This window comes from Euleptes europaea, chromosome 1 (genome assembly GCF_029931775.1).
Source record: "Euleptes europaea isolate rEulEur1 chromosome 1, rEulEur1.hap1, whole genome shotgun sequence".
In the NCBI taxonomy this organism is placed as follows: domain Eukaryota; kingdom Metazoa; phylum Chordata; class Lepidosauria; order Squamata; family Sphaerodactylidae; genus Euleptes; species Euleptes europaea.
This window is the reverse complement of record NC_079312.1, coordinates 174,858,426-174,883,820: the sequence shown is the minus strand read 5'-3', so window position 1 is coordinate 174,883,820 and position 25,395 is coordinate 174,858,426. Positions and strand designations below refer to the sequence as shown.

The window sequence follows — 25,395 nt, the reverse complement described above, 5'->3', positions numbered from 1 at the left end:
ACGGCGGCAATCGGATGTGAGCCGAACACTCAGTATGTTCAGTTCATACCGAGCAGCCACAAATTCCCGCTGAACTACTTTGCAACAATAAAAGGAGGACTGAAGCTGCCTTATACTGACTCAGACCATTGGTCCATCGAAGTCAGTATTGTCTACTCAGACCGGTGGCAGCAGCTCTCAGAGTCTCAGGCAGAGGTCTTTCATATCACCTACTTGCCTAGTTCCTTTATCTGGAGATGCCAGGGATTGAACCTGGGACCTTTTGCATGCCAAGCAGATGCTCTACCACTGAGCCACGGCCCCTCCCATGGGGGACTTCCCCAAGCATGGAGCTAAAAAACAAGAGACAACTGGTGCAGTAGGAGAATGAATTTTAATTCAACTAAGTCCCCTATGCGTTTTGCATATGCTTCATTGGGGGATTTGTAAACTATCCCCTGATGAAGTATATGCGAAACACATAGGGGTCTCAGTTGAATTCAAATTCATTCTCCTACTGCACCAGTTGCCTCTTGTTCTTTTCCACCCAAAACTGCACAAGTGCAAAAGACACTGCCAAATCAAATTGATCAGCAGCCATTAGTAGAAGAAGAAGAGGAGGAAGAAGAGTTGTTTTATATATGCCGACTTTCTCTGCCACTTAAGGGAGAATCAAACCAGCTTACCACCTCCTTCCCTTCCCCTCCCCACAACAGACACCCTGTGAGGTAGGTGGGGCTGAGAGAGCTCTAAGAGAGCTGTGACTAGCCCAAGGTCACAGGAGTGGGGAATCAAACCCGGTTCTCCAGATTAGAGTCCACCGCTCCAAACTACTGCTTTTAACCACTGTACCATGCTGGCTCCCGGAGGACTACTTAGATTAACGCTAAAGGGTAGGACTTTATTGATGACTGACTTAAATGATTTGTGAATGATCTAATTGTCCATTTAAACAATTGCCTGAGGAATGGAGCAGTTAGCAGCAAGGATGGTGGGGCGATAGCAATCAATTGGGCTGTATGAGAACGCACGTGTTTGAAACGCCAATTGCGCCACACTGCTCACAGTTAGTAAGAAATATAGTGAAACAACCTGCCAAACACCCATGAACAGATCAACAAATTTTTGAACTGACCATCGAAAATTAGGTCTTTGTTTGCCATTGGCAAAGAAGGACCTGAGCGGAATAGATGGGTGTTTGAGCATCACTAGCCTTAATACATAAGTGGAAGGGTGTGTTTTTTTTGGCCTGGTGGGTCACAGAATTTGCTTCATTTCAGCATCCCACGTTGATAGGGTTGCCAACTTCCAGGTACTAGCTGGAGATCTCCTGCTATTACAACTGATCTCCAGCCGACAGAGATTTGCTTCATTTCAGCATCCCACGTTGATAGGGTTGCCAACTTCCAGGTACTAGCTGGAGATCTCCTGCTATTACAACTGATCTCCAGCCGACAGAGATCAGTTCCCCTGGAGAAAATGGCCACCTTGGCAATTGGACTCTCTGGCATTGAAGTCCCTCCCATCCCCAAACCCTGCCCTCCTCAGGCTCTGCCCCAAAAACCTCCTGCCGGTGGAGAAGAGGGACCTGGCCACCCTACATGTTGAGTCCTTGAAGAACAGCACTGCTAGGATTACTTTGTAGCCCTGTGGGGTAGACTGCTAAACTATAACTCACAGAGACAATAATAAGTAGCTGAAGAAAGGCCAGGTTGTTAATCTCGGTGTGAAACACTAGACTTATATACACATGCCAAGCAGCTTTGAGGGAGACTGGAAGGCTGGCACTGCAGAAGAGATAATATTAGAGTGCAGAGAAGGCATGGTGGGTAGCAGTCTGGGAATGAATTCAGATGTCAGACGTATAATGAGAAAGTTGGTATATTGCCCTCAACCAGCAGACTTTTTACAATTCACAGCTCTCCCTGCCAAAGAAAATGAGTATTCAAAGTTCCCAAAGGTAGATGGATCAGAGCCAGTGCAGCATAGTGGTTAAGGCGTCAGACTAGGATCTGGGAGACCCAGGTTCGAATCCCCACTCTGCCATGGAAGCTTGCTGGGTCTGTGGCTCAGCGGTAGAGCATCTGCTTGACATGCAGAAGATCCAAGGCTCAATCCCCGGCATCTCCAGTTAAAGGGACTAGGCAGGAGAGCCGCCACCAGTCTGAGTAGACAATACTGACTTTGATGGACCCAGGGTCTGATTCAGTACAAGGCAGCTTCATGCGTTCATGTTCATGAGACCTTGGGCCAGTTGCACATTCTCAGCCTAACTTACCTCACAGGATTGTTGTGAGGATAAAACGGAGGGGAGGAGAACGATATAAGCTGTTTTGGGTCCCCATTGGGGAGAAAGGTGGGATGTAAATGAAATAAACAAAATAAATAAATATTGAAGCAGTCGAAGTTTTGGGTTTTCAAATATTCATTTTACCCGATGAGTTCTGCAGCATTCAAAAGCTTGCTCCATCTTAAAACCAGGGGCCATCCCATAAGCAATACCCTCTCACACACATTTAGGATCTGTTTCATGAATAGGGCCACCAGCAAGTAGATAATGAGAAACTGCGAGGAATCTCATTGTGGAAAGTGAGCAGGAATGGTCAAGGATGTAGTACGATATCACCATGATTGTGTGTGTTAAGGGCCGTCAAGTCGCTTCTGACTCATGCTGACCCTATGAATCAATGTCCTCCAAAATGTCCTATCCTTAACAGCCTTGCTCAGGTCTTGCAAACTGAGGGCCACGGCATCCTTTATAGAGTCAATCCATCTGTTGTTGGGTCTTCCTCTTTTCATGCTGCCTTCCACGTTTCCTAGAATGACTGTCTTTTCCAGTGACTCTTGTCTTCCCACAATGTGACCAAAGTACGATAGCCTCAGTTTAGTCAATTTAGCTTCTAGGGTCAGTTCCGGCTTGATTTGATCTATAACCCATTGATTTGTTTTTTTCGCAATCCACAGTATCCGTAACGCTCTCCTCCAACACACACATTTCAAAGGAATCTACTTTCTTCCTATCAGCTTTCTTCATTGTCCAGCTTTCACACCCATACATAGTAACAGGGAATACGATGGCATGAATTAACTTGATCTTGGTGGCCAGAGACACATCCTTACACTTAAGAATCTTTTCTAGCTCCTTCATGGCTGCCCTACCCAGTCTCAGTCGCCTTCTGATTTCTTGGCTGCAGTCTCCCTTTTGTTTGATGATAGAGCCAATGGAGACCTGCAAAAAATTCAGTCTGGACATTTATGCAGGGCTTCGTTCTGATTATGTTCCGATGCTTCGTTTTGATTATGTCACCTCACACTCTCCGTGTGTTTCTGTGCATTTTGCCCGTGTTTCATCTGGAAAACACGGGCAAAATGTGCAGAAGCACGCGGGGAGAGCGAGGTGACTCCTGAAGGTCGGGAAAGGCATGCATAATCAAAATGAAGCACCGGAGCAGTCGGTGGGGTGGCCACGAGGGAAACAGCGCTGCATAACACATAGTTACATTGTGGAACTCCCTGCCCCAGGATGTGGTGATGGCTGCCAACTTGGAAGGCTTTTAAGAGGAGAGTGGACATGCTCATGGAGGAGAGGGCTATCCATGGCTACTAGTCAAAATGAATACTAGTCATGATGCATGCCTATTCTCTCCAGTAACAGAGGAGCATGTCTATTATATTAGGTGCTGTGGTACACAGGCAGGTCATGGTGCTGCTGCAGTCGTCTTGTTTGTGGGCTTCCTAGAGGCCCCTGGTTGGCCCCTGTGTGAACAGACTGCTGGACTCAGTGGGCCTTGGTCTGTTCCAGCATGGCCTTTCTTACGTTCTTATAAATGGCCTCAGATTCAATCAGTGGAGGCCTTTTCCTGGGGTGTCCCGCTCTGGGGTTCCACTCTAACGGCATCCTACGAACTTCACCCCGACACCCTTTTAAAAGTAGCCACCCACGTCCCTTTCCTTCAGCTGAGTAATCCAAAGCTTCCCACCAAAGCCTTCCTTGAAGAAGGCGGCTGTCACTCCCCCCTCCACATTCTCCCATCTTTGGAGCTGGGTTCATTAGGCAACGGACGCCGCACCCTGGCATGGCTGGCTCTCGGCTCGAAACCACAGGCTGCCTCTGCCACGCCCCTTTGGCAGCCGGGACAGGAAAAGCAGGGGGAGTGGAGGGGGAAGCCGGGTGAGCTTTAAATACCAGCCAGATGGGGCTGGGAACGGCAGGCTGAACTGGCAGGAGACGCCGAGAGTGCTGCAAAGGACAGCGAGGTGAGCAAAACAGGCTTATTTTCTTCTTTTGCTGCGAACTAGGACCCGTCCAAACCCCTGCTTCTTACACAGGGCTGGCTTTCCCCCCTAGCCTTAACACCCTCAGAGATTTCAGCCAGTGAATCTCGTCGGCGTCCTGATAATGCCTTCCATCTTTTCTCAGTCCTGGTCCCACTTTTCATATTTTGCTTCCTTTTCGAGGCAGTTTTAGACCAGGTTTTCAAGACGGACTCTTAGCATCATCCCCCACCCCCACTGGCCCTATCCCTAGTATGGTTTTTCCCCTTTTATCATAGAATCATAGAGTTGGAAGGGGCCATACAGGCCATCTAGTCCAACCCCCCTGCTCAATGCAGGATCAGCCTAGAGCATCCCCGACAAGTGCTTGTCCAGCCCCTGCTTAAAGACGGCCAGGGAGGGGGAGCTCACCACCTCCCTAGGCAGCCGATTCCACTGTCAAACAACTCTTACTGTAAAACATTTTTTTCCCTAATATCTCGCCAGGACCTTTCCGCCCGCAATTTAAACCCATTATTGCGAGTTCTATCCTCTGCTGCCAACAGGAACAGCTCCCTGCCCTCCTCTAAGCGACAGCCCTTCCAAGACTTAAAGAGAGCAATCATATCCCCCCCCCTCAACTTCCTCTTCTCCAGACTAAACATTCCCGGCTCCCTTAGCCTTTCCTCATAGGGCTTAAGCCTCCAGGCCCCTGATCATCCCCGTCCCTCTCCTCTGCACCCACTCCATTCTTTTGATCCAATGTCCTTGGTAAGTCTACACATGAATAGCAACTCCTAACTGCACCCAGTCTAGAATGAGGACGTTGTGGACTTTTCCCTTCTGCATCATTCCTCCCTTCATTCAGCCTTCATTTTTTTAATCCTCTCTCCCCCATTCAAAGAACCTGGATACAAAGATCTTTGTTCAGCCCATACGGGAAGGGCCCTCTCGATTGCTGCTGAAACAGTCAACAGGTCTCTTAGCTGATTGCCTCCTCCTTGGTACTCAGGGGTGCCAACTCCGGGTTGGTAAATTCCTGGAGATTTGGGGGTGAAGTTTGGGGACGGTGGGGTTTGAGAGGGACCTCAGAAGGTGTCGCACCACATAATCTGCCTTCCAAAGCTGCCATTTTCTCCAGGGGGTCTGATTGCTGTAACCTGGAGATCAGTTGTGATTCTGGGAGATCTCCAGGCCTAGGGTTGCCAATCTCCATATGGTAGCTGGAGATCTCCAGCTATTACAACTGATCTCTAGGCAACAGAAATCAGTTCCCCTGGAGAAAATGGCTGCTTTGGCAATTGGACTCTATGGCATTGAAGTCCCTCCTCTCCACAAACCCTGCCCTCCTCAGGCTCCGCCCAAAAAATCTCCTGTTATTTCCCAACCCGGAGCTGGCAACCCTATCCAGGCCTCACCAGGAGGTTGGCAACCCTATTAATGACATTCGGATCCTGCTTCCTGAAACCTCCACCCCTGAAATAACGTTCTCTCTCTCTCACTCTCTGCCTTCTAGGACACAACTCTGACCCTTCTTCTCTCATACAAAAATGGGCTCAGCTAAGATGTGTGGACTCCTGGCAGCCAGCTTCCTCCTCCTCACTCTGCTGGGGGATCCCGCTTCAGGCTGCTCCTGTGCTCCCAGACACCCCCAGACAGCATACTGCAGCGCTGATATTGGTGAGTTTCTAGAGTCAATGACCACTCCTCCCTGTGGGCTTTGGCTTGACCAGTGTAGCCACCCTTGTCATTCCACACCCCGATGCTCCCTTCAGCAGACAGACACACCTGATCCTGCTACAGCCTTCCCATATTATTATGCCCTGGGGATGGCTAGATACTGTGGCTTTCTCATGAATAGGAAAGGCATGGATTCTTTCAGTCTGCAGTTGGGATACAAACACCAGCCAGCGTGGAGTAGTGGTTAAGAGCGGTGGTTTGGAGCGGTAGACTCTGATCTGGAGAACCGGGTTTGATTCCCCCCCCCTCCTCCAAATGAGCGGCGGAGGCTAATCTGGTGAACTGGATTTGTTTCCCCACTCCTACACACGAAGCCAGCTGGGTGACCTTGGGCTAGTCACAGCTCTCTTATAGCTCTCTCAGCCCCACCTTTCTCACAGGGTGTCTGTTGTGGGGAGGGGAAGGGAAGGAGATTGCAAGCCGGCTTGATTCTTCCTTAAGAGAGAAAGCTGGCATGTAAAAACCAACTCTTCTTCTTCTTCTACCATATGGAGAGACCACAAGCCCTATGAGGAAGGCTGGGGGAGTTGGGAATGTTTAGTCTGGAGAAGAGGAGGTGGCTGTCACTTAGAGGAGGGCAGGGAGCTGTTCCTGTTGGCAGAAGATGATAGGCTTTGTAATAATGGGTTTAAATTGCCGACAGAAAGATACTGGCTGGATATTGGGGGGGGGGAATTTCCATCAAGAGTTGTTTGACAGTGGAATCAGCTATCTAGGGAGGTGGTGAGCTCCCCCTCACTGGCAGTCTTTAAGCAAAGGCTGGACAAACACTTGTCAGGGATGCTTGAGGCTGATCCTGCATTGAGAGGGGGTTGGACTAGATGGCCTCTATGGCCCCTCCCAACTCTATGATTCTATGAAACAGGCTACCCAAAATGGGAGCTTGTGTTTATCTGCAAGCCTCCATCTTTCGGATTTTCTATCACCAGTTCACATTCACACCCGTTAAGCCAGTTTGGTGATTTTATGTCATCATAATGCGAATTACATACTAAGAATTACAGTGGCCGGTTGTTTTTTTGCAGTTATTTGGAATACTTTACTTTGGACCGCTTCCCAGTGTGAATGCATAGAATTAGAGAATCAGTTGTTATGGTCACTTCCACACTGGCTATTTGATCTGGCTTTGGTGCTGATGGGAAATGGGTCCCTCCTTGCTTTCACACAACATCATAGCTCTCTTGCGGCTTTTCCTTAGCTATTCTGAGATCTTTCCCAAACCTGCTTTTACTATGATGTTTTTGGGAAAGTTTGCAGCAAAGCCAGCGTGGCTTCCATGTGGATGGGAAAGTCAGATCTTTTCTGGTCCCTCCCACTTGGACACTATTTCCCCTGCCCCAAGCCCCCATGGGGCCCAATGCCGTCTCTCCCCACTGTACAATAGTGGGCTTTACATTCTTTCTTTAAAAAGGGTAATTGATGGATTGCTATAGAGTTTCAACACTATAGCAATTTGTCAATTACTGAATTTTTTTTTAATTTAATCTCCTGAAGGGGAGGACGGCTTTTACAGGAGTCTGGGTTTGGGGCAAGGGAAATGCAGAGAAGCCCAGTTAGCACTGTGCTCAACTGGTAGCTGCTGTGGCAAGAGGAAAACTTCTGATAACCATCTCTGCCTAGAAATCACTAGGGTTGCCAGGTACCTCTTTCCCACCAACGGGAGGTTTTTGGGGGCAGAGCATGAGGAGGGCGGGGTTTGGGGAGGGGAGGGACTTCAATGCCATAGAGCCCAATTGCCAAAGCGGCCATTTTTCTCCAGGGGAACTGATCTCTATTGGCTGGAGATCAGTTGTAATAGCAGAAGATCTCCAGCTAGTACCTGGAGAAATCACCAATCTCAGCTTGCCTCTAGCCTTTGGATTTAGCATCGACAAATTCTTTTTTCTAGCAGGGCTCCTGCGACTTCCACAGCTTCCCGGCCTGCAGACATTAATCCGGCAAATCTTTTCCCACCGCTCCATGTCCGCCAAGACTGATACATTTCTGCAGGTCAGGAAGCAGTGGAAAGCAGGGGAGGCATGCCAGAGGGAAAGAAGAAGTTGGCAGCCCTAATGGAAATCTGATCATGCTTCATAGTATGCAAGTAATCCTCACAAGTGTTTCCATCCCGTACAGTTCTGTTAAAGTCCTTTAAAAACTGCAGCAACAATCATTTAAATATGTTGCACTGCCTCCTAGTAGTGAGATATGTCTAAATTCACATGAACACATGAAGCTGCCTTATACTAAATCAGATCCTTGGTCCATCAAAGTCAATATTGTCTACTCAGACCGGCAGCGGCTCTCCAGGGTCTCAGGTAGAGGTCTTCCACATCACCTACTTGCGTATAACTTCAGATGCCAGGGATTGAATTTGGGACCTTCTTCATGCCAAGCAGATGCTCTACAAACTGAGCCACAGCCCCTCCTTCTTTAATTCCTTTAATCCCAGAGTTTGCAATACACGTAGGTGAAGAATTTAGCAATTTAATAATTTCCAAGAGTTGTCTTCAGAGCACACAGATTGTGCCACTGATGTAAACTGAGCTAATCCGCATTCTCGATTCTTGTTTCATTGTGATTTGCAAAAATATACCTGAGAATTATTTATTGGCTTTAAAATTTGTAATATGCTGTCACGGTTGCTCCAATTTTATTTTATATGTATTTATTGAAAAATGTTTTGTAGCTGTTCTGTCACTGACCTGAAGGAGGAAGGATAGGCTTCATGTAACAGTGTAGTGATGGTAGGGAAGGGGGACCCTGGAAAATATAGGGCTCTTTTTGAATAAGTCCTACCCATAGTGAAAGGATGTTTTAGTGTAATATCTCCACAGTTTTAGGCTCTTTTTGCAATGATGGGGATGTAAATGATATATTTTAAAAGCTTTCATTGCCTGGATTTTAATAAATCAGCAAGGAACAGTGTAACATTGTGTGGTTATGTATACACTTTTGAGATGAATCCCACACAAAACCTGACCCATCCCCTCCAAGTAAACCACAACAAGGCTGTGTTTTCGGGGGGAGGGACTCAGAAGCTCCGTGATTCACTGGGGATGCCTAATAAATCACAAGGTACTCCTGGAATTTGGGGGAGGGGAGCCCTCATGCATATGATGTTTGAGAATTTGGGTCAGAAAACTGCACAACAAACCAAACACAAACTTCCCCTGCATAAATGACCAATATAATAGTTTATCCTTGCTATAACTAAAATCCATATCAAAGTCGACAGTGGAATCCTACAGAGATGGGAATAAAACAATGTGACCTCCGACCTCTTTTGTAGTGATCAAGGGAAAATTCGTGGGTCAATCCAAGCAGCCTCTGAACATCTCCGTTGGAGAGGCTATGTGGACGGTGATCTATGAGTTCAAAACCAACAAGGTAAGCTGCTGGGATCCCCCCCCCCCATGTAATATGGTACAGCTTCTCTCAGGTTGGTGATGGGTGGGAGAAAAAGATGGACATTACATCTCACATGCAGCGGTGATGCTGGGATTACCACAGTGGCCACTTGAAGCATCCAAATCCTCATCCGCAGCACCTTTCCCTTTCTCCTACAGATACAACCTTTGCTGAAAATGGCTCTTTAAAAGCTCATCCCACATTCTCTCCTACTCTCTTCCTTGGTATGTTAGTAGCATATAGGGGGCAAAAAAGACTTAACCATTTTGTTATATATACTGTGAATTTATTAAATTAGAAGGTTGTTTTTTATATGCCGACTTTCTCTTCTACTTAAGGGAGAATCAAACCGGCTTACAATCACTAGGGTTGCCAACCTCCAGGTAATAGCTGGTAATGTCCTGCTATTACAACTGATCGCCAGCCGATAGAGATCAGTTCACCTGGAGAAAATGGCCACTTTGGCGATTGGACTCTATGGCACTGAAGTCCCTCCCCAAACTCCGGCCTCCTCAGGCTCCACTCCAAAAACCTCTCGCTGGTTGCCAAGAGGGACCTGGCAACCCTAACAATCACCTTCCCTTCCCCTCCCCACAACAGACACCTTGTGAGGTAGGTGGGGCTGAGAGAGCTGTGACTAGCCCAAGGTCACCCAGCTGGCTTCATGTGTAGGAGTGGGGAAACAAATCCAGTTCACCAGATTAGCCTCTGCCACTCATGTGGAGGAGTGGGGAATCAAACCCAGTTTTCCAGATCAGAGACCACAGCTCCAAACCACTACACCACGCCAATGGGATGTGGCTGGCTGGCTGGTGGGGACAACGTGGAACTGCATGACCCCTGACTCCCAGTCCGCAGGATGGGCCAGGACTGTCCATCCCCTGCCCTAGGCCAGCACCCACATGGGGCACACTCACCCAGCTGGCTTCATATGTAGGAGCGGGGAAACAAATCCAATTCACCAGGTTAACCCCCGCCGCTCCTGTGGGGGAGTAGGGAATCAAACCCCGTTTGAAGAGGGGAAGAACTTCAATGCCATAGAGTCCAATTGCCAAAGCGGCCATTTTCTCCAGGGGAACTGATCTCTATCGGCTGGAGATCAGTTGTAATAGCAGGTCTCCAGCTAGTACCTGGAGGTTGGGAACCCTGTGAAGCAGCCATTTTCTGGCTGCGCTCACCACAGTGTACCAGCATTCCAAAGGTGTGGGCTCAGAAAGGTTGGGGACCCCTGCAGGAGAGCAAAAACAGTGGAAAACAAAATTACCTCTGTCTGCCTCTTTTGAAAAGACAGTGGCCAGTTCTCTGATTCTTAGCAAGCTACAAGGAAATCCAAATATTACCAGCTCCCTGACTCATACATTAGCGTGGATTTGCTGCCACCTAGTGGCACCTAGTCCCTCTGTCCTTTTCTTTCTTTCTCCCCCTCTCTCCATTTCTTTCTCCCTCCCTCCCTTTTCCTCTTTCTCTGTTTTTCTTGCCCTCCCGCCTGGGAGTGGGGGGAGCGGGGCGCCGTGCAGGCCTTCTCTGTGTGGCCTCCCCTGGGGTTGCCAACCTCCAGGTGGTGGCTGGAGACCTGCCAACCCTAGCCTCTCCCCCCCACACACCAGGAGATCTACACCTGGTATGGCCCCTGAATGATGTCATAAATGTGCAAATGGCCCTTGGCAGGAAAAAGGTTCCCCACCCCTGCCTTATGAGATTACAAGAAGACGAGTTGGTTTTTTTTAAATGCCAACTTTCTCCACCTTTTTTAAGGAGAATCAAAACGGCTTACAATCTCCTTCCCTTCCACTCCCCATAACAGACACCTTGTGAGGTAGGTGTGGCTGAGGGTTCAGAGAACTGTGACTAGCCCAAGGCCACCCAGCTGGCTTCATGTGGAGGAGCGGGGAATCAAACCTGGTTCTCCAGATTAGAGTCCACCATTCTTAACCACTACACCACGCTGACTCTCCATCCAGATGAAGGCAGTAAGCAAATTTATTAGGGACTAAATCCCATTGAAATCTGGGATTGATTTCTGCATAGACTGGCTCAGGATTACACTGTACATATCTTGAGGCTCCACATTTTCTTGTCTTGGTTGTCTATGAAGCTATTCTCCAGTGCCTATTGAAATACATAGGGGCAACTGAGGTTTGAAGAATAATGCTTTCTTGACCAAGCTTAAGAAAGAACTGTGATTGGAACTCAGCTCTCCCACCGGGGCACCTTTCACTGAATCCCATAGAGACGGCTGATAACAACCGCATTGGCTTGGAATGACCAAAAGCACTCATCTGAGTCAGAACCCCCAACATTGAACTGGCACCTTTCCTGATCACTAAAGCTCATTCTCTCCCCTCCCTTCCCTCTGCAGATCTACAAGGGCCCCGAAGAGATGCAAGACGTTCGTTTCCTCCGCACCCCTGCCATGGAAAGTCTCTGTGGATATGAACACAAGGCCCCTATGAAAGGAGAAGACTATGTCGTTGCAGGTAAGGAATCCCAGAGACTGACCGAGAGTAGTTATTCCAATTCAGATTTGTATGTCTCCCCTTCCCCCGTTCCTAACCAAAACAGGTATTGTAAGGTAGAAGAAGAGTTGGTTTCTATATGCCGACTTTCTCTGCCACTTAAGGAGAATCAAACCGCCTTCCCTTCCTCTCTCCACTACAGACACCTTGTGAGGTAGCTGAGGTTGAGAGAGTTTAGAGAGAAATGTGACTAGCCCAAGGTCACCCAGCTGGCTTCACGTATAGGAGTGGGAAATCAAACCCGGTTCTCCAGATTAGAGTCCATCGCTCTTAACCACTATACCACGCTACGCAAAAGAGGTGCCCAAAAGAGGTGGGGATATGTGAAGACTGGTTTTGGCATTCAGCAAGGGGACAGGATTTTGTGCATGCTCCAAGAAACTCTCCCACCAAGCTCTACTCTATCGAGAACAGCTGTTTTATTGTTATAATTGTTATGCCATTAAAGGTCTATGATGATAATGATGATTAACAGCTGTTTTATCTAGCATGCAGGCTCGCCAATTGCTCTTTATGTAAAGGAGCTGTTCCTTCATTAGCATTCAAATCTATTCTTCCAAGTTAACGAGCGATATGGTTCACATTACATGGACAGTCCATTCTAATGAGGCTCAAGTAATGTTCGAATGTACATTACTCTTACGATCTCACAATTAAGGTCGCCAACCTCCAGGTAGTAGCTGGAGATCTCCCGCTATCACAACTGATCTCCAGCCAACAGAGATCAGTTCCCCTGGAGAAAATGGCCGCTTTGGCAATCGGACTCTATGGCACTGAAGCACCTCCCCATCCCAAACCTTACCCTCCTCAGGCTCCGCCACAAAAACCTCCAGGTGTTTCCCAACCTGGAGCTGGCAACCCTACTCTCAATGACTCTGCCGCTCTTCAAATGGAACACCTAGCTGGGACGACCACAATAACTTGCAATAAACCAACTGGTAAAAGCAGCAGGTTTGAGGTTTCTGATAAAGGGCAACCCACAGTCAATGATCTACATGAATTATATTTATAAAGGGGGGAGGAGAGGAGGGAATTTAAGACCCTGATGCTTTGGCTCCTTGGGTGCCACCACAGGCTGGGTTCAGCCTACCAGTAGCACCAAACGTTTTCTACTCTCTCGTCTCCAACAGGGATGCTGGAAGGTGATCAGATGATGATTACAGCTTGCTCCTTTATCCAGCCGTGGGCTCAGCTATCCCCCGCACAGAGGCGAGGCCTGAGTCTGACGTACAGCAAGGGATGCAACTGCTCGGTGAGTAGGCCTCCAGGTTGGGAAATGCCTGGAGACATATACTGAGCAAAGGAAGGGAATGGGGTACAAGGGTGAAGGCTGCTGGAAGGTGCAGATGCCTGTTCTGGTGGGGGGGGGGGGTAGCAGCTTGCAGACTAAATTGGTGCTGCTGGCAGGAGACTAGGGTTGCCAACGGCCAGGTAGTAGCAGAAGATCTCCTGCTGTATAAAAACCAGCTCTTCTCCTCCTCTCGCCAACAGATCCTGCCTTGCACCTCCGTGCCCTGCTCAGTCACCTCCAACTCTCAGTGCCTGTGGACAGACGGGATTGTGTCCAGGATATGGGATGACTCCCAGGCCAAACGCATGGCTTGCTTGCCTCGGTTTAACTCATCTGACCACTGTGGCTGGACATCACTCAGCACCCAAGGAAAACTTCAGCGCGCTCACCTGAGCCAGTGATGTCTCCAAGGACTCTAATGGGGCTGGGGTCCTCCCAATGTATATGGCTTGCCTACCCTGCTTTCTGGGTCACAATTTTTAAATAAAACAACTTCCAGACCACCTACTCTACACCTGCTTGTTCTTCCTTACTCCAAAGTTATGTCTGACGGCTCAACAGTAATGGCCTCTAGTGCAGAATAAAAGTCCTGCACATTTGGAAAAGTCCGACCTTTTATTACATATGAAGAGAACCCCCATGCCGGTGTCCTGGGGGGCATCCCTTGGGCCAACAGTGAGAACAGCGGTGCTGCGCCGGTTTTTTGCTGGAGCAGCCTCACTGTTTTCAGTGGGGCAAAATGCCCCATTAAAAAAAAAAAAAAAACAGGTAAAAGGCTTTTTAAAGCCTTTCAGTGGCTGGGGAACAGCTTTGGAGGCGCCGCGGCTACGCTGTCCCTGGCTGCCCAAGGCTCAGGAATGGGCTGTTAGGCTGCTAGGTAGACTCAGGCTGATGAAAGACCTTCTTGGACTGAGTGAAGGAAGAAATAAAAATATCCCCAAGTGCACAGGAGATCTCTTGGGGGGGGGGGGTGCCTGGCCCAAACAGAAAAAGTCCTCCATTTTGAGCTGTAGGAATGCCAGGTGTACTACACATGTAGGGACCATGCTTGCAATCTGGAAATCATGTTGACATTGAGGACCAGCATGTTTGTGCCCACTCCGCCTCAACGTACACTGATTCAACATGTGTAGGGTCGTATGTTAAGGACTAATATTAAAGGTAAAGGTCCCCTCTGCAAGCACCAGGTCATTCCTGACCCATGGGGTGACATCACATCCCGACGTTTACTAGGCAGACTTTGTTTACGGGGTGGCTTGCCATCGCCTTCCCCAGTCATCTTCCCTTTACCCCCAGCGAGCTGGGTACTCATTTTACCGACCTCGGAAGGATGGAAGGCTGAGTCGACCTCAAGCCGGCTACCTGAAACAGATTTCCATTGGGATCGAACTCAGGTCGTGGACTGCAGAACTGCAGCTTAGAATCATAGAGGTGGAAGGGACAACCAGGGTCATCAAGTCCAACCCCCTGCACAATGCAGGAAATTTACACTACCCTCCCCCCACACTCCCAGTGACCCCCACTACATGCCCAGAACATGACCAAGATGCATTCCCTCTCATCATCTGCTTAAGGTCATAGAATCAGCATTGCTGACAGATGGCCATCTAACCTCTTCTTAAAAACCTCCAGGGAAGGAGAGCTTACCACCTCCCGAGGAAGCCTGTTCCACTGAGGAACTGCTCTGTTAGAAAATTCTTCCTAATGTCTAGACAGAAACTCTTTTGATTTAATTTCAACCTGTTGTTTCTGGTCCGACCTTCTGAGACAACAGAAAACAACTTGGCACCCTCCTCTATGTGACAGCCCTTCAAGTACTTGAAGATGGTTATCATATCCCCTCTCAGACTTCTCCTCTTCAGGGTAAACATACCCAGCTCCTTCAGACTGTCCTCATAGGACTTGGTCTCCAGACCCCTCACCATCTTTGTTGCCCTCCTCTGGACACGTTCCAGCTTGTCTACATCCTTCTTAAATTGTGGTGCCCAAAACTGAACACAGTACTCTAGGTGAGGTCTAACCAGAGCAGAGTAAAGCGATACCAGCACTTCGTGTGATCTGGATACTATACCTCTGATGATACAACCCAAGATTGCTTACCACTCCGCGCCACGGGGCTCTAATATAAGGACTAATATTAAAGGGGTCACAAAACTGACGGACAAAGGAAATAGAACCCTGCAACTGAGGTCACTTGTCTTGTTTGTATGCTGAGAAGGATTTTGACAGGGTAGAGAAGTCTAGATGCTGCTTAAAAAAATGGTGCGCAAGAAGTTTTCAAAGTTGGGTTGTAGCGTTATAGAGATGCCAAGGCAAAACTATTTATAAATGCTAACATTTTTAATTAATATATTTCGGTACAGGGAATTCTTAAAGTTCTCCATGATCCACAGCACTTATTGTGGTATATATATAAAATGATAAGGAAATAGGGGAGTCACGTTTGGGCAAGAATATCATTACATTGCTTGCTGACAATATATTTAAATATTAATCAAAAATTACAAATGTAACAACCCTGTGGAGCAGAAAATGTTGAAAAGTCAAATAAATGTTTTAGGGGGGGAGCATTCATCTAATGAGTATAATAATTTGTACACAGATTTGATTTGTTCAATAAAAATCATGATGCGTATGGAAAATATTAAAGCTAGGGTTGCCAACCTCCAGGTAGTAGCTGGAGATCTCCTTCTATTACAACTGATCTCCAGCAGATAGAGATCAGTTCCCCTGGAGACAGTGGGCGCTTTGGCCGTTGGACTCTGTGCCATTGAAGTCCCTCCCCTCTCCACAGACCCCGCCCTCCTCAGGCTCCGCCCCAAAAACCTCTCGCTGGTGGTGAAGAGGGACCTGGTAACCCTAACTAAAGCCCATACCTAAGATCCTTATGCCAGTGTATTGCCAATGCCAGCATGGCACTGGTGTCACTACTTGGCCTCCCGTGCCCCTAGAGAGTAAGGGAAAAAAGCTTCTCCCTGTCCACCCTCTCCATACCATGCATAATTTTATAGACCTCTATCATGTCTTCCTTTAGCTGCCTTCTTTCCAAGCTAAACAGCCCTAAGCGTTTTAACCGCTCCTCATAGGGCAGTTGCTCTAGTCCCCTGATCATTTTGGTTGCTCTTTTCTGCACCACCTCAAGCTCTGTAATATTCTTTTTTAGGTGTGGTGACCAGAACTGTACACAGTATTCCAAGTGTGGTCTCACCATAGATTTGTAGAAGGGCTGTATGATAGCAGCAGTTTCATTCTCTATTCCTCATCTAATTTATGGGTATAAAAACCAACTGTTCTTCTTCTTCAAACCACCTATGAAAGTCTCCTTCCTATCCTACAGGGTTGCCGTAAGTCAGGGTTTTCCACCTTAGAGGGTTGCTGTAAGTCAGCTGTGACTTGACAGTACTTTCCACTGCCATTTCAACCTGTGTGTTTGCCAAGGATCCCGCTTGGGGCCCTTAGATATGGGGCTGCTTCAGCTGTGGACAAGTTTACATCGGGACAACAAAATGCAGCATACAAACAAGGATAAAAGAATATGAAAGATACTGCAGACTTGGCCAACCTGAGAAATCAGCAGTGGCTGAACATGGACTGACACAAACAGGACACAGGGTCTTATTCCAAGACACTGAAAGACTGGACAATTCTACCAACTATTTTGTCAGAATGCACAGAGAAGCCATTGAATTTCATAAACATCAGCACAACTTTAACAGAAAAGAAGAGAGTTTAAGAATGAATAAGGCTTAGCTTCCTGTCCTGAAAACCTCCAGGCTAACAAAGACTACAGTCAGCAATAGCCATGCAGATTAGCTTTGGATTTCACTCATTAACAGATCACTTCAGGATACAATGGTTCCACATTAACATACCACACCCTCATTAGCACATTATCTTGATACTTACAGGACAATGATTAGCATATTACCTTTGATACTTTTTGCAGGACAATGATTCAGCTCAACCCAACCCCTTTCTGACTATATATTACTCTTCCTACACACTTGACACTAGAGACACTGTCCTTCAGTGTTACTCCTCTGAAGATGCCTGCCACAGCTGCTGGCAAAACGTCAGGAAAGAAAATACCAAGACCATGGTTACACAGCCCAGATAACCTACAAGGACCAATTATTCGGCAGCCTTCCTACATACACAGGTAAGCTAAGTCCCTCACAGATAGGAATATCCACTGCTGCTTACTAACCAAAGAAAGGTGTCATTGCTCTCCGTAGGAAATTAAGGCATCCAAACACATGGCTGCTTGTGGTGGTCAGGGTAGATGGGAGGGTGATACCAGTGGCGGATCTACTATGAAACTAAACAAGCTTAAGCTTCAAGGGCCCCTAATACCAGAGGGGCCCTGAAGCAACTTTTTTTTTTAATGAGTGAATTTTTAAACAAAATTGATGGAGTTTTTTTAAAGCGTTTGTTACTAAAATAAGGCTATTTTAGTGATAGAATCATAAACCAATAGGTTGAAGGACTTAATATGGACCTTAGAATATGCTCTACTACCCAGTTCTTATGGCCTCAAAAATGTCCCTGTAACTGGTCAAATTTCAAAATTTTCTCAGGGGCTTGCACCACTCGAACCCCCAGTTGTATAGGCACGCTGAGCTCGCCAGAATCTATTCATAGCTTACATTTTGGCAGCTGGATCCTTGAAACCTTCATTGGTGCACAGCTTAATAGTTCCATAGCTCAGCTCTTAGGCTAGAGCCAATCAGAACCATAAAAAGACATCTGAATTCTCAGTTCAGGCTGCACTCATCTCGCTTGTGCATTTTAAGACCAAAAATCAGATTTTCACCTCTTTATCCTAACAAGCCCCCTCTGATGACCTTCTACCTCTCTATTAGAGAATGAACCAATACATCTGCCATACAACAACCTCACTGAAGAAGATAACAACGGTTACCCAGACCTCGTTGCTGGTTGTGAAGGGGCCCCCGTAACAGTTCAAGCTTCAGGTTCCCAAAATGTAGGTCTGCCGCTGGGTGATACTGAGAATCACCAGAAGCAATACTGCAGGGGTGTGAAGAAAGCATGATTGCTTGTCATCTAGCCAGACATATAATTCAATGGATAATGACTTGTATTGAACCATCCCAGCAGCTGAAAGATGGCAAAAGCTTTCACGTTTCACAGAACTCTTTCTTTGTCAAGAAAAATAAACCTCCAAAGCCACAGAAGGTTGAACAAATCGTCTCACTCCCTTGCTAAAGCTGAATCCATCATGCCTATCCAGGCACGGCCGGCTCTGGCCACAGCCCATTTGGCAGGAAAGGAAACATTAGAAAGCCAAGGAGGAAATGCGGTGAGCTTTATATACCAGCAGGATGGACCAGAAACTACAGTTTGGGCGGGCAAGTGGGACCAAGAGAACACAGAAAACATCAGGAGAGTAGAAGTCAACAAGGTGAGCAAAACTCCCGAATGCTTCTTGTGCTGCAAACCAAGCCCCACCCAGACTCCACCTTCCTACCCTGGAACAAAGAGAATGCTCTCAACTCTGATGCTGAGTCTTCAGCTGATGAAGTTGTGAGGTATTCCAGTAAGACCATCTCCTTGCCTCAGTCTTCAGACCCCGCTTCTAAGAAATCCCTTACCTCAAAACTCTGTATCTCTGTCCTCCCGGTCACTTCTCAAACTCATTCCTCCTCTTTTCTCTAATGAAAATGGAGTTGGCTAAGGTGTGTGGATTGCTGGCAGCCAGCTTTCTTCTCTTCCCGACTGTGCTGATGGAACCCACTACCGCCTGAATGTGTAAGAGTAGGGACTTTGGGCAGATGTACTGCTCCTCTAGTTTTAGTGTCTGCCAGTACCAACAAACTATTGTCTTTGCCATCTCTTGTTGCACCTGTATGCTTCCATTTTCACTCTGGACTCTGATGCTCCATCTAGCAGATGTAAACACCTGTAAACACACAAACCCTAATGGTTTCTTTATTGTCTTTCCATAGTACCCACAATAGGTCAGCTGCTTTTAAAAAAAACCTAGCTCTGCCTAAGGGCACACCGGATGCCTCGATACAGGTCAAACTTGGCCTTCATCCATTTGAGCTAAAATGCAGGCAAAGGGTTCTTTAACCCCCTTTTCTTCAGGGTGAATAGTAACTGCATCTCTAGCAATGTCCTCTCCTTACCAACCGCTCTGGTCCGTTTTATGTGGGGTGATGCAACAGCCAACAAGGAGCAAAGCTGGGAATGCTTCAGGTTTTTCTTCGCACTTGACAAGAGCCTGTCTTACCTCATATGAGAGAACTTCAGTAAAGTGCAAAATGATGGGAGACAGCGGGAGCTTCTGGAACATTGAGCCAGCGTGGTGTAGTGGTTAAGAGCGGTGGACTCTGATCTGGACAACCAGGTTAGATTCCCCGCTCCTACACTTGAAACCTGCTGGATAACCTTGGGCCAGTCACAGTCCTCTTGGAACTCTCTCAGCCCCACCTACCTCACAAGGTGCCTGTTGTGGGTGGGGGAGGCCATTGTAAGATGCCTTCCTTATGATAGAGAAAAAGTGGGGTATGAAAACCAACTCCAGACCACCGCTCTTAATCACTACACCACGCTGGCTCTTCAACCAGGTATTTCCCAACCCAGTGCCAACGTAACAATCCTGTGGAGCAGAAGATGTCGAGTAGTCAAATAAATGTTTTAGGAAAATTGGGGGGGGGAGCATTCATCTAATATGTATAATGTTTCAGGACAATTTATACAAATTTGATTTGTTTCAATCAAGAATATTACTACACAGTTAGCTGAAATTATTATGTTGAATTTAAATATTAATCAAAAATTACAAATGTAACAACCCTGTGGAGCAGAAGATGTCGAGTAGTCAAATAAATGTTTTAGGGAAATTGTGGGGGGGAAGCATTCATCTAATGAGTATAATGTTTCAGGACAATTTATACAAAGATTTGATTTGTTTCAATCAAAATCACGATGTGTGTGTAAAATACTAAAGATCACACCTAAGATTTTTATGCCACTATATCGCCAACATGGCACTGGTGTGTCACTACTTGGCATCCTGTGCCGGGTGCCCCATTCCCACCCTTTGCCAAGATGCCAAGAGCACTGAGATTGCACTGACAGCAAGCATGACCCTGCCGACATCCATCGATCGTTTCTCCTTGGCTCTGAGTTCACAGCACTTGTTTAACTAAGGGGAGCATCACAAACAGGCGGTTACAGTAAAAACAAGAGCTTTGTCAAACTCACGACGGGGCACAATGCATGTGCTTGGCCTGGTCAGTCAAAGATTTTGCAAACCTGTGTTTCAGCCTGTGCCCTGACCTGAGTGGTCTAGGCTAGCCTGATCTGACAGCACTCAGAAGCTAATCAGGGTTGGCCCTGGCTAGTATTGGATAGGAGACCACCAAGGAATTCTAGGGCTGCTACGCAGAGGCAGGCAGAGGAGCAAGCGCGGTATATTGGTTAGGAACGGTGGACTCTAAACTGGAGAACCAAGTGTGATTCCCCAATCCTCCACATGAACCTGCTGGGTGGCCTTAGGCTAGTCATAGTTCTCTCCGAACTTTCTCAGCTCCGCCTGCCTCAAAGGGTGTCTGTTGTGGGGAGAGGAAGGGAAGGTGATTGTAAGCCGGTATGAGACTCCTTTAAAAGTAGAGAAAATCAGTGTACAAAAACCAATTCTTCTGCTTCTTCAAGTCGCTTGCCTTGAAAACCGTACAGGGTAGCTGTAAATCAGCTGTGACTTGACAGTATCTTCCACTGCCATTCTGGCCTGTATTTCAGCCAAGGATCCCACATAGGGCCCTTAGATATTGGGCTACTTCAGCATTACATGGCAGCCGTCTAATGTACACAGGTAAGCTAACTCCCTCACAGACAGGAATGTCCACTGCTGCTTACTAACTGAAGAAAGGCATCATTGCTCTCCATGGGAAATTAAGGCATCTAAACACCTGGCTGCTTGTGGTGGTCGGGGGAGATGGGGGGGGTGATACGGAGAATCACCAGAAGCGATACTGCAAGGGTATGAAGATGGCAAGATTGCTTCTTGTCTAGCCAAACATATAATTCAATAGTTGTCCTGTATTGAACCATCCTAGCAGATGAAAGAAGACGTAAGCTTTCACGTTTCACAGGACTCTTTCTTTGTCAAGGAAAATTAACCTCCAAAGCCACCGAAGGTTGAACAAATCGTCTCACTCCCTTGCTAAAGCTGAATCCATCATGCCTATCCAGGTAGGGCTGGCTCCAGCCAAGGCCCATTTGGCAGGAAAGGACACGTTGGAAAGCCAAGGATGAAATGCAGTGAGCTTTATATACCAGCATGATGGGCCAGGAACTACAGTTTGGGCTGGCAAGAGTCACAGAGAGAACCCAGAAAACATCAAGAAAGCAGAAGTCAACAAGGTGAGCAAAACTCCCGCATGCTTCTTGTGCTGCAAACAAAGCCCCACCCAGACTCCCCCTTCTTACAATGGAACAAAGACAACGCTCTCAGCTCTGATGCTGAGTCTTCAGCTGATGAAATTGTGAGGTATTCCAGTTGTGAGGAATTCCTTGCCTCAGTCTTCAGACCCCGCTTCTACAAAATCCCTTCCCTGATATAACTCTGTATCTCTGTCCTCCAGATCACTTCTGAAACACTTTCCTCCTCCGTTCTCTAATGAAAATGGTGTGCGAATTGGTGTGCGAATTGCTGGCAACCAGCTTTCTTCTTCTGACATTGCTGACGGATCCCACTGCATCCTGCACGTGTGAGCCTAGGGACCTAGTGACGAAATATTGTGCAGCTAGTAACAGTAAGTGTCTGCCAGTACCAACAAACTATTGTCTTTGCCATCTCTTGTTGCACCTGTATGCTCCATTTTCACTCTAGACTCTGATGCCCCATTTAGCAGATGTAAACACCTGTAAACACACATACCCTAATGGTTTCTTTTTTGTCTTTCCATTGTACCCACAACAGGTCAGTTGCTTTAAAAAAAAAACTAGTTCTGCCTAAGGGCACGCCGGATGCCTCGATGTGGGTCAAACTTGGCCTTCATCCAGTAAGCCCTCGGGCACATGTTGCTTTAAATCATTTTTGTTGTATGCAGACAAAATCCTCAGCCTCCCATTTCTCAAGCTAATGTTGCACCTTTATCCAGATTGAAAGCACCCAGGTCACTAGATATAACAGTATTCTTAATCGATATTCTTTTCTAGTTGACTCCCAGGGGGTTCCCAAATTCCATGAGTGGGTATAGAAGAAGAAGAACAGTTGATTTTTATATGCCGACTTTCTCTACCACTTAAATGCCACTTAAAGAAGAATCAAACCCACTTACGATAACCTTCCTTTCCCCTCTCCACAACAGACACCCTCTGAGGTAGGTGGGGCTGAGAGAGCTGTGACTAGCCCAAGGTCACCCAGCTGGCCTCATGTGGAGGAGTGGGGAAACCAACCTGGATCAACAGATTAGAGTCCACCACTCATGTGGAGGAGTGGAGAATCAAATCCGATTCTTCAGAATAGAGTCCACTGCTCTTAACCACAGCTCTTAACTACTACACCACGCTCGCTCTATTATAAACAGTTGATGCTTTGATAGTTATGCACACAATAATAACTCTAGATTCTCTCCCCAGTAAAAGCGTCTCAAAGTGGATCACTATGGAGCCCACTACTTGTCTAACATCACAATTCACAACCTAAGAACGGGAATGATTTTTGCAGGTTCTCCCATTCCTGGGTCAGACTGTGGAGTCCTCTGTCATGTTGTTCTTGGGTGTCCTGGTTCCCCCAGAAGCAGAATTTTCATGACACTTGGGACAGCAAAATGGAGGACGTGAGTGGGAAAAAGGAGAAAACCCAGGGGTGTTAATTGATCTCTTAAGGGGCTGTAGATGTAGAGAACTCCCCCATGGGGCAAACACCACCTCCAGACCATTTCGAGTTGGGAAAAAGCATGGGGGTGGGGGGATGAAGCCCCTTCTCTCCCCATGCCTAAGTTCTGATCTAAATGTCAGGCTCTGCGTTCTTGGAAATGAGTTCCCAGCAGCAGGATAGATGACTGACTGCTTCAAACTTAAGACAGAGAAGCCCAACGTAACACGTCAAAGACCGCAACGTGAAGTTTGGCCCCTCTCCCTCCTTCGTGTAACCAAGCTGATGTCTAGGAGAGCTGAAAACAGAAGAATGAGAGCCGCAATCTCTTTTTGCAGTTCTGAAGGTCCAAGTTCTGGACTCCTTTGTTGAAGAAAGTAAAAAGCGCTTTTCCATCAAAGTCATCCAGGTAAGCATTTCCTCCTACTACATAAGACAGAGGGCTAAAATGCACAATAGAAAATCCACAGGTCAGGACACAACTCTTCTTAGGGTGTGGGCCATGGCATTCTCATCACTGGAAATGGCACCAGAGAGGGGCCCTGTTTCCCCTTCCTCTGGCACCCCATGTGCATCCCAAGAGTCCCCCAGCACTGTTTCAGGTGGCAAAAATGCTGCGGAAGGGAAGCCCCCCCCCCACCGATTTGTGACCAAATGGAGAAACAGGGAGCTTTTGAAAGTTGAGTCTCCTCTTGAATGAGTTGATTAGGAAATCCTGACTTGTGGATTATACATTGTGTATTTTGGCCCTAAGACTTTCCCATAACCCCAAAGGCAAGTGTTTTATCCATCAATGGCACTGCTGGTGAGTGGGGTGAATAGGTGAACACTCCATCCCAGGCTTTAAAGATCAATACCAGGACAGGAGAGGGGAAAAAACACAGAGACAGCAAGCTCTCACCTGGCATGAGACAGATAGGGCAACACCCCCACTCTCCTGCAGTCTAATCATTATGCATATTTCCTACAGCACACACAGCAAGTTAATTGATCTTGTGTGTCCTCAAAACCACCCTCTGCTGTGGGTCTCTATCCCCCACACAAAGATCTCTTTTTCAGACTGGCTGTGTCCCTACCCTCTTCAGTCAGTGGACTCCTTGGTACATATCCTTCTGCATTGTCCTTACATATACCAACTTTGGCTAAATGGATTATGCCATGTTTTAACAAATGGTCCACATCTTCTCGAGCAACTTTGGAGCAAATGTTCAGTTCCTCTTCGAGGACTCTGATCCTCAGCGTACTTATTTTGTGGCTTGTTTTCTGGAGGCTGCAGAGAAGAGACGCAGCGGGGTGTTTTTAGAGATGGGTCTTATTTAAGTTTTGTGGTTTTATCATTCAAGACCTCGGGCTAAAGACAGGAGGAAAAAAGAAACGTTCATCCCCACGCACACATATTTAAACATGAGCTTGAGATATAATGGCTTGTTCAGCAAGCTTCAAATGACATGGGTATGGTTCAGTGGAAGAGCCTCTGCTTTGCATACAGAAAGTCCCAAGTTCAGTTCCCAGCATCTCCAGTTAAAAAGTACCAGGCAATAGGTGATAGGAAAGACCTCTCTGTCTGAGACCCTGCAGAGCCACTGCCAGTCTGAGTAGTCAATAATATTGACTTTGATGGACCAACGATCTGATTCAGTTTAAGGCAGTTTCATGTGTGAAAACTGAGATTATAATTCAGATCACCCAAGTCCACACTGATCTTTGAATTACACAGGGGTCCATTATGCCAAAGCACGGGACGGAGGGGGGGAGATTTTTCTCTCAGCACTACAGCCAATTACAAAGCAGTGTTTCAAGGCTGGTGACTCAAAAAGCTTCCTGCTTTTTGTCTCCCACACAGAGTTATATTTTCTGAGCAGACATTGTCACATAAAAAGGGGTTTTTTAAATGACGCTTGGGTTTCTCCCCCCACCCGTTCCTTTTAAAAAGCTCTGTTGATTTTTAAAACAGCAATTGGGTTTCCTCCAGGGGTAGTGAGGCGAACTGGACATTTTTCTCAGAGTAAGCACTACAGACAATTACAAAGCGGTGTTTCAATGGGAGAGTGCTCAAATGCTTCCTGATTTGAGCACGGTTACTGCTGGCACATAAAAATTTTTGGATTTGCAACAGAAAAGTGTGCGTCGATTGAGCTTTGAACCCCAGGTTAAACCCCCGTGCAATTCTGGCTTCAGGTTAGAATGTTCAAAGTTCACATCAGAACTAGAGCCGTTGGCTCTGTGCCCTCTTCCTAATCACTGGAAAACATGCTCTCTCTCTCTCTCTCTCTCTCTCTCTCTCTCTCTCTCTCTCTCTCTCTCTCTCTCTCTCTCTCTCTCTCTCTCTCCCTCCCTCCCTCCCTCCCTCCCTCCCTCCCTCCCTCTGTACAGGT

At 47.1% G+C, this 25,395-nt stretch overlaps 2 protein-coding genes across 3 annotated transcripts in view; one reads left to right on the top strand and one right to left on the bottom strand.

The window, feature by feature from the left end:
- The window catches only part of SYN1 (synapsin I), a 295,573-nt gene that overhangs the window by 34,283 nt on the left and 235,895 nt on the right, over window positions 1-25,395 (bottom strand). The window lies entirely within an intron of this gene.
- On the top strand, window positions 4,173-13,571 carry TIMP1 (TIMP metallopeptidase inhibitor 1). The gene is given in 7 exon segments (XM_056867286.1): window positions 4,173-4,236; window positions 5,750-5,776; window positions 5,779-5,913; window positions 9,245-9,342; window positions 11,723-11,840; window positions 13,010-13,131; window positions 13,371-13,571. Coding segments are annotated over 7 exon segments (765 nt in total).